Below are 10,212 nucleotides of genomic sequence, written 5' to 3'. Positions count from 1 at the left end.
TTTTGCTAATATTTTTGGTTTGTTTTACCGAATTTTACTTTTTAAAATTTGTATATTACAAATTCAGCGAATTTTAAAAATCTTTTAGACATGCACTCTCTGTGTAGATTAAAACTTTTATAGATGAACAATAATAATAATAATAAAAAAACATAACTTAATTAATTAATAATTAGATTTAATAATCATTACTAATTAGTTTTAATTAATTATTAAATATATGTTAATAGTATGAGCGCAGTTGAGTGCTTAAAATATTTATTTAATTTTACATTTTAATAATTAAATAAGTAATTAATATAACAATATACTAAATTATGCAAAATTTAATTCATGACTAGTTTTTCTACAGGTAATTAAATATTATTTTTAAATAAAAAAAAAAATTAGTGTTTATAATAGGTAAAATAAACACATAAATTTAACTTCAATATTTTAATTATTATTATTTTGCATATCTAAAACACAACAGAAATTTAAATTTTAGATTTACCCTACCCATAAATATCCAAACGGGCCGTAGTGGGTGCCATGGTTAGAATCTAGACTGTTGAAGCTGAACCTTTGAACGGCTACGATTAATACCAAGTCGCTACGATTAATACCAAGTCAAATTCGTTGACAAGAAATAAGATGACTCCCGTTCACTCACGTCGTTCCCCGAGCTTGAAAATCTACCGATACAAATAATATACAAACCAGAGAGATACAAACTTCATAAGAAGAGACAATGGCGGCGATTGTCTTCTTCACCTTAATTCTTTTGATTTTCATTTCATTATCTTCTGGAGATCAAAGCTTCACCTTCAATGGCTTCCACTCCGGCGATCTCTTTCTCGACGGCGTTGCCGAAGTAACCTCCAATGGCCTTTTGAAGCTCACCAACGACTACGACCAACAAATTGGCCACGCCTTTTACCCAAATTCCATTTCCTTCAAAACCCCATCAAACAGTTCCTCAGTTTCCTCCTTCTCTGCAACTTTCGTCTTCGCCATAATCTCAGAATACGACGATCTCGGCGGCCATGGAATCGCCTTCGTCGTTTCTCCAACGAGCGGTCTCCCCGGAGCTCGGCCGAGCGAAAGCCTCGGTCTATTCAACGAGTCCAATAACGGGAACGAAACGAATCACGTCTTCGCTGTTGAACTCGACACGATTCAGAATCTTGATCTTAGAGACATCAACAAGAACCATGTCGGAATCAACATAAACGGACTAGTATCGGAGAAGGCGGAGCGAGCAGGGTATTGGGTTGACAGCGACTTTAGGAATTTGACGTTAATCAGTGGTGAACCCATGCAAGTTTGGGTTGAATACGACGGTTTTGAAAAGCAAATTAACGTTACTTTAGCTCCAATTGAAATCAGAGATAAACCCAAAATTCCCCTTTTATCTTACCGGCGCGACTTATCGTCGGTCATCAACGATATCATGTACGTCGGATTCTCATCGTCGACAGGCTCCATTACGACGTCGCATTACGTTTTAGCTTGGAGTTTCAGCGTCAATGGCGAAGCGCAGAGGCTTGCTCTATCTCAACTCCCCAATCTTCCATCTCGGCCGGGAAAAAAACAGAGACGATCTAAATTCTTGACGGTCGGTTTACCGTTGATTTCTGTTTCAGCAGCTTCAATGACAGTTTCGGGGGTAATTTATTTCATATACCGGAGACGAAAATTCGGAGAGATTCTAGAGGATTGGGAGCTGGAATACGGACCACAAAGATTCAAATACAAGGATTTATACAGAGCAACAAAGGGATTCAGGGAAAAGGAATTTCTGGGATTTGGTGGATTCGGTAGAGTTTACAAAGGGGTATTACCAAATTCAAAGATGGAAGTTGCAGTGAAGAAAATCTCTCATGAATCGAGACAGGGGATGAAGGAATTCGTGGCGGAGATAGTGAGTGTAGGGCGGCTCCGACACCGGAACTTGGTGGCGCTGTTGGGGTATTGCCGGCGGAAAGGGGAGCTGTTTTTGGTGTATGATTACATGAAGAATGGAAGCTTGGACTCGTATTTACATGAGTGGCCAGAAATTACGATAAATTGGGAACAGAGATTTGAGATAATAAAAGGGGTGGCGTCGGGGCTGTTTTATCTTCATGAACAGTGCGAGAAAGTGGTGATTCATAGAGATGTGAAGGCGAGTAATGTGTTGCTTGATGATGAATTTAATGGAAGATTGGGGGATTTTGGTTTGGCTAAAATGTATGACCGTGGCGCTGATCCTCGAACCACCCACGTCGTTGGAACTCTTGGGTTTGTTCTTCAATTCCATTTACTTTCTTAATCTTTATTTATTTTTTTTATTTTTTTTAGTTGAATTTGACTCTTTTATCAATCTTTTAACTCTAAACTTTTGATTCTATTCATTTAAATATTGAACTTTTTTTTTTAAAAAAAAATATATATATAAACTTTCAATTTCATCCATTTAAATCTCAAATTTGAATAATTGTAACATTTTACATCATCTAGTAAGTTTTATTAGGATTAAAATTGACACAATCAACTAGAATTTAAGTTTAAATTAAAAATTTAAGGTCAAAATAGATACAATTTTCCATGTCTGAGGTTTAAATAGATGAAACTAAAAATTTAGGATTAAAATTGATACAACTTTTATATATATTGATTTTTGGTTTGAAAATTGAAAATTTTGTTTTTTTTAAAAAAAATTTGGAAAGTTTTGTAATGTTTTTTTACTTTAGGTATAACTTAAATTGCTTTTAGAAAAAAAAATACATTTTTGATTACTAAATTTGAGATTAATTTTGATCTTTAAGTTTCAATATGTTACAATTTTAATCTTAAATTTTGAATTTAATTTCTATTTGATTTCTTAATTTTAAAACGTTACGTTTTTTTTCTTTGAATTTTAAATTTATTTTTTATTAGGTTTAATATTTTATAGTTTTGCCCTTGTTTTTATAGGATTTATATATAAATCTTTTTATACTTTTTCAAAAATATTCTTCCCTTGTTTTCCTATATCTTCTAGGAAAAGTTATAAAGAAAATTGTTATCTATGGTCTAAACTTTCAAATTTTCTCCATTTCATATTTGAATATCTTAAAGGTAAGATTTTGGTGTTTGACATTTAAAAAGTAAACTTTTTTTTTTTTTGTCAAACTTTCAAATTGTTTATTTAATGTTGAAAGAAAAATGTTGCTTCATCAAGAGTAGATAGTAATTCTTCGACTACCTCAAAATATCTTTATGTGTGTATATATAAGTAAAAATAAAACATTATCTTTTCAAAGTTTTAATCAATTATCGTGCTTGGTAATTATTTATTTTACCATTTTCAAAATTAAGTCTACAAATACTTATTTTAACTCAATATTTGTTATCTATTTTTTCTAATATTTTAAAAAATCAAATCAAAATTTAACAATTAATAAAAAAAAAACTTATTTTTATTTTTGAAATTTTATTAAGAATTCAACTCTTGTATTTAAGAAATATACAAATCATGGTAATAAATTAAGAGAAGTTATACACAAAATTAAATGTTCAAAAATTTATTAGACACCATCAATTCAAACATATCTTAATAAATAAAGACACCTATTATTTTTCTAAATGTTGATGGCTCAGTCTTTCATTCATGATTGTTAAACTTAAGAGAAAATTTAATATTAAAAAATCAAAACAAAATTTGAAAACTAACCAAAATAGTTTTAAAAAAAATTATTTTTGTTTTTGGAATTTACTAAGAATTCAACTCTTCTATTTAAGAAATATACAAATCATGGTAATAAATTAAGAGAAATTATGCTTAAAATTAAAAGTTTAAAATTTTATTAGACACCATCAATTCAAATATATCTTAACAAATAAAGACACCTATTATTTTTCTAAATATTGATGGTTCAATCTCATTCATGATTGTTAAACTTAAGAGAAAATTTACTAAACAAAATCTTTTACCATTAAGTACCAAACTCATAATTGAACTTAAAAATTAGAAGGCTTAATTACAAATTTAGCCTTTAAACTTTGAGATTTGAAAGTTTTATTGATCCAAATAAATTTGAAACCTAAACTTTTTAGTATCATGTCTAAAGATGAATGAATAAAGATAAATTTTAAAATTTTAAAAGTTCACACATATAACACCAAAAAAATATTAGAAAGTTGTAATATAAAACTAAAAGGATTGCATTGAAAATAAAATAAATAAAAGGTTAAGATACAAACCTATTTGGCCCTTGAATTTTGAAAAGTGTAGGGCTCCAAAATATTTGATTTTATATCAAATAATTGAGAATAATTTTAAAATCGTCAATATCTCTTTTGTTATTTTTAAAATCATTTTAAAACACGTTTTTAAATCTTTAAAATTTTAATTGAAAGGGATTTTAACCATTTTATTCATAATCTCAAACATGGCTTCTGAGTTCTTGAGCTTTAAATATTATTTCTCCAAAATTGAAATTTGAAAGAAATATTAGAGATTTTGAAAATTTAGAAATTGTTTAATCTAAAACTAAAAAGAGTGATGATTGTGGAACACAGGTATCTAGCGCCAGAGCACATAAGAACAGGGAGAGCCACAACAAGAACAGACGTTTATGCATTTGGGGCATTTCTTTTAGAAGTGGCCTGTGGAAGAAGGCCAATTCACCCTCAAGAAGATGCCGACGATTTCATTTTAATGGATTGGGTGTTCTCTTGTTGGATAAACGGCCACATTCTCCAAACCGTTGATCCCAAATTGGGAGGAAATTTCGAACCTTCACAGCTTGAATTGGTTCTCAAGCTTGGCTTGCTCTGTTCCCACTACTCACCCTCAGTTCGCCCCACAATGCACCAGGTTTTGCAGTATTTGGAGGCCGCTGCGCCACTGCCGGACCTCTCTTCGCTCCGGTGGCGCCTCTCCGGAAGTGGGTTTTTCAATTTGAGGCCTCGCAACGGCGATGACGATGGGTTGGACGATTTTACGGTGTCTTATCCGTTATCGACGGAAAGGAATGTGACGAGTTCTTCGTCGGTTGCGGAGTCTATTCTGTCGGATGGCCGCTGATTTTGAATGCTTTTCTTTTAGGTAGCTTTGGTTGGGAAGACGATGACTATTGAGCCGTGTAATGACGACGTCGTCTAATTTGTGAGTAATTATTATTTAATCTTAAGGCTTTCAAAATTATTTTTAAAATAGAAATTTTATTGAAATGTTTTTAATATGTTCTCTATCCGAATGATCTTAAGATACTAATGTACTGATGGATGAAAGGAGGAAATTAACGCTGGCAAACGATAAAGATCGACCAAACGACAAATTTGAAGACATTCACGATGAGAAAGTTAATAAACACCTTGAATGATAAAGAATGCAATGTCCAAAATCCATTGACTTCTGTCCTTGACGAACTAGAAGATGTTAATGAGATGCCAAGATCCAGCCCACATAACAACCTCACTCTTGACCTTAAGGATTATAGGTGGTGAATTTAATGAAATCTTATGGAATTATGAAAATCATGGTGGTCCTTTTTGAGCCAATATGATTATGGAAAGATTCAGAGACGTGATTGATGATTGTGCACTCAAAGACTTGGGTTATTCTGGCATGGATTTCACTTGGTCAAGTTGATGTGGTATCAAAATTTGGAAGACTTGATCGTTTTCTATGTAATGCTACCTTTGAGGATCTTTTTTCTAATCTAAATATCTTTCATCTTGATTTGGCTGGTTCAATCATAGACAAATGTATGCAACCTGGAAAACACTAGACTAAGAAAAAACAAGAGTAGGAACATGTCATTGAAATTTGAAGAAGCCTAAACCTTACATGAGGAATGCAAGGAGATTATATGGTCTTCTTGTAACTGGAACAACGGAATATTAACCCAGTCATCTCTTGAAAGCAATTTTTCTATCTGCTCAAAGGTTCTCCGTAAATGGGGGGAAATGTTCTGAATAACAAAAGAAATAGAATTTCTAAATGCAAACGAGAACTTAAGCTGGAACATGACCACTGTCCTTATATTGATTTCACCAAGTTCATAGCCTGGAGTTTGAACTTGATTGATTGCTTGAAGAGGATGAAATTTATTGGAAGCAAAGATCAAAGGAGAATTGGCTTCAATAGGGAGATCAAAATTCTAGATGGTTTCATAAAAAAGCTACTATAAGGAGGAAGCAGAATGAAATCATTACCATTATGGATCATCAAGATGTTTTGAGTGCCGACCCAACAATGATTGAAAACATCTTTGTTTCATACTTTGAGGACATCTTTACATCATTAAATCCTAATCATTGAGAATGTCTTGAAAGCCATCCAACCTAAATTTACAAAGGAAATGAATGAAAAAATTGTTATCTCATTTCACTTCCAAGGATATGGAGGTGGCTATCCATCGAATGTTTTCGACGAAAGCTTTAGGTTCGATGGATATTCGGTTATTTTTTATCATAGATAATAAAATATAGTAAACAAATGTACAATATAACAATAATTAGAAGTTGTAAATGATAGGTGTTGAAATATGATGCATTAACTCTAAGGGCATATTTGTCTTTTACTTTATGCCTACTAAATTAGGGTTTCCCTTCATTCTATTTATATCTGAGATTGGGGTCTCTTGTACATATGACATTAAATAATAAAACTTTTCTATTGTGGCCTTTTCTCCCTGTATTAGGGTTTTCCACGTAAACCTTGTCTTGTCTCTTTTTTTCTTATCTTTCAATATGGTATCAGAGCAAGGTGATGAAACTCTAGCCCCGATAGAAGAAATTCAATCATCAAACTTGGTAGGTGAGGGAACAATGGCAGACACAACTAATATGGCTATGATTCAAGTAGCCGTGGATTGATATCTCCGGACCATCTTGAACCTGGCGTAACCACGACCAGGCCCTAGAGTCGCGCCGCCAGATTTCTTAAACCCATCCCTTGGAATCGCGCTGCTGAGCATTCTCAACCTAGCTAGATCGCGATTTACTCAGACACCTAATGGGTTCGTTCCAGCCAGTGCACCGAATGCCTCCCAGCTCTAGCAATATGGTTCGTTCTAGCCAAACGCTGCCGACGGGGTTGCTTTAACTTCGTAATCTATCGGTTTGCTTTAGACACTTCCCATGGTTTTGCTCCAACCACCAGGTCGGGTCAGATCGATGCCTTTGCTTCCAGTTCACAGCCGATCGCCAAGCCATCCTCTCACTATCAAACTTCGCAACCATCTAGGAGCAACATCGACCGTGGGCAATCTCCGTTTGCCATTATTGGAGTTCCAGCAACATCCTCCTTTCCACAGCACCATGGTGGATAGCTTCTCCCTTACGTATACTTGGTTCAACCTTAGTTTCGAATGGGTGATTCTATTGGAGAAAATTCCATTCCCTATGGACAGAAACATCCCAGATTTGAATGCCATGGGGAACTTCAACAGCAATTACCTAGTCTCCAACAACAGATGGCCGCCCTTGGAGCCAAACTGAATGGCCATGATTCTTCCAGTGTTCCAATCTACTCAGAAAATCTGGTAACAATGTTTCCTACTCTTCCTACTACTGATCTTTTATCTGGGACTATAGGAAACTCTACAGGGATGATCATAGAAGAGAAGCTGAATGGCCAGAATTACTTTTCCTGGTCCCAAACAATTAAAATGATCCTTGAGGGACGTCATAAGTTTGGGTACTTGACCGAGAGATACCACGACCAAGCCCTAGGGATCCTCAAGAGCATGTCTGGAAGGGAGAGGATTCATTGCTCCGCTCGATGTTGATAAGTATCATGGAACCACAAATTGGGCAACCCCTGCTCTATTCAGCCACCGCACAGGATATTTGGGATGCAGTCTGGCAGTTATATTCGAGACGTCAGAACGCATCTCGCCTGTATACTCTACATAAACAGATTCATGAGTGCAAACAAGGGAGCATGGATGTAACGTCATACTTCAACAAGATGTCTTTATTATGGCAAGAAATAGATCTATGTCGGGAGATCATCTAGAACTGCCCACATGACGAAATTTAGTACTCAAAGATAGAAGATGTTGATCGTGTGTTATTTTCTTGCATGATTGCACCCTAAATTTGATACGGTTCAAAGTCGAATACTAAGTCAGAAACCGATACCGTCTCTCATGGAAGTCTATTCAGAGGTTTGATTAGAAAAGGATAGATTAAGTGCAATGAATGTGTCTAGTGTTACCATTGTAGAGTCGGTTGCCTTTGGGGTAAAATCCTCTAGATCTGATGGAAACAAACAGAATGGCAAAACACCCCCAATATATGAGCATTGCATTGCAAAAAATCATGGAACACGAAGGATCAGTGTTGAAAACTGCATGGTCGACCTCTTAATGGAAAACGTCGCCCTCCAAATGACAAGTCAAAGTCTGGTCGTGCCCTTGTGAGTGAATCTATTGAGGGCGCCATACAACCTCCAGTGACGAACCCAAGTGATTCAGGTACCATAGGGATCAGAACAGTTGCTCAGTCAGGTACTCCTCAATCTTTTAGTTTCTTTGTTGAAGGGAATGAGTAATGGATTCTAAATTCAGGAGCGATCGATCACTTGACTAGCTCATGATCGATTCCTCTCGTATTATCCGAGTGCTGAAAATGAGAGGATTCGAATTGCAGATGGGTCCTTCACTCCTGTTGCTGGAAAAGTCTGGTTGTCATCGTTTCAGGGATTAATTCTACAGAATGTCCTACATGTGCCAAAAATTTCTTATAACTTGTTATTAATTCTATAGAATGTCCTACATGTGCCAACAATTTCTTATAATTTGTTGTTAATAAGTAAAATAACAAAAGATTTGAACTGTAGAGTTATCTTTTCACCAGATGTTACTTTGTTTCAGGACTTGAGCTCGGGGAAGACGATTGGTACTGCCCGATATGACAGGGGCCTCTATTTCCTTTCTGAAGATGCTTCCTCTAGGAATTTGTTTAGGACTAGTCTTTTATCTTTATTTACTATATATGAAAAAGATTATTTATTGTGGCATTTTCGTCTTGGACACCCAAATTTTCAATATATGAGATATTTGTTTCCCCATTTATTCCACAATGTGATATTTTCTTCTTTGTCTTGTGATGTCTGTATACATGCTAAACAACCTCGTGTTTCTTTTGTTTCTTAGCCTTATAAACCTAAATAGCCTTTCCACTTGATCCACAATGATGTTTGGGGTCCTTCAAACATCTCTACCCTGTACTTAAACGATGGTTTGTCACGTTCATCGATGATCATACCTGGCTTATATGGGTATATCTCCTTACTGACAAGTTCAAGGTCCTATCTACCTTCCAACAATTCTATACCACTATTTTAACTAAGTTTAATACGAAATTGCCATTCTTTGGAGTGACAATGGACGTGAGTTCGTCAATCACACCCTCCGGGAATTCTTAACGTCAAAAGGCATCAATCAAAACTCTTGTGCTTATACTTCACAACAAAATAGGGTTGTTGAACGAAAAAATCGCCATCTCATTAAAGTTGCTCGTTCTTTTATGATTCCGGCGTCTCTTCCATCGTACCTATGGGGAGATGCGATCCTTACTGCAGCCCATCTTATTAATAGGATGCCTTCACATGTTCTAAAGTTTCAAACACCCTTTGAGGCTTTAAAAAGTCTTACCAGTCTACACGTCTTATCCTTGAGGTTCCTCTTCGCGTGTTTGGATGTACAACTTTCGTTCACACTCACGGTTCTCACTGGACTAAGTTTTCCCCACAAGCTAAAAAGTATTTGTTTGTCGGGTATCATCTTCATCAGCGAGACTATAAATGTTTTCACTTACCTTCCAGAAAGTACTTTGTCACTATAGATGTCACGTTCCTTGAAGATAAACCATTCTTTCTGTTAGTCATCTTCAGGATGAGACCATGAGTGAAGAGACTAATAGTTCCACATACTCCGTATCTATTAATTTCAATCTTGAACCTATTCCTAATGTTTCTAAACCCAGTCTACCTAGTCTCGAATCTGGTTCTGCTAGACAAGTGCCCTGGATAACATACTATAGGAAGAATCTCAGAAAGGAAACCCAGGAAACCTCTGTTGTTCCATCGGAAAGTGTCCAAGCATCGGAACCAGCTCAGGTTCAAGATCCTGTTGTTTTAGAGAAGGTTTTTGAAGAGAAGTCTGGGCACATAGAAAATGGTGAGACGAGCTCAAAGAATGTTGAAATTACAGGAGGTAATGAGGTGCTGGAAGATCCTCAGGAAGATGAAGA

General features: G+C 35.4%; 1 protein-coding gene across 4 annotated transcripts; it reads left to right on the top strand.

Annotated features, from left to right (window-relative positions):
• The first annotated feature begins 505 nt into the window (after positions 1 to 505).
• Positions 506 to 9,029, top strand: LOC120072910 (L-type lectin-domain containing receptor kinase IV.1-like). 4 transcript variants are annotated; one of them, XR_005480626.1, is made up of 3 exons: positions 506 to 2,262; positions 4,525 to 5,113; positions 8,832 to 9,029. XR_005480626.1 is itself a non-coding variant. In XM_039025440.1 (2 exons), exons 1-2 carry the CDS (start codon positions 731 to 733, stop codon positions 5,030 to 5,032), a joined length of 2,040 nt encoding a protein of 679 aa, XP_038881368.1. In that variant the 5' UTR covers positions 506 to 730; the 3' UTR covers positions 5,033 to 6,155. The 4 variants fall into 4 exon arrangements, 1 of the variants encoding a protein (XP_038881368.1); XR_005480627.1 differs by lacking the exon at positions 8,832 to 9,029 and adding an exon at positions 5,240 to 6,149; XR_005480625.1 differs by lacking the exon at positions 8,832 to 9,029 and adding an exon at positions 5,215 to 6,149.
• Positions 9,030 to 10,212: the final 1,183 nt, after the last annotated feature.

The sequence above is a fragment of the Benincasa hispida genome, chromosome 3, assembly GCF_009727055.1.
Source record: "Benincasa hispida cultivar B227 chromosome 3, ASM972705v1, whole genome shotgun sequence".
Taxonomy (NCBI): domain Eukaryota; kingdom Viridiplantae; phylum Streptophyta; class Magnoliopsida; order Cucurbitales; family Cucurbitaceae; genus Benincasa; species Benincasa hispida.
The sequence above is the reverse complement of the archived record's forward strand: the minus strand, read 5'-3'. Positions and strand labels throughout refer to the sequence as shown.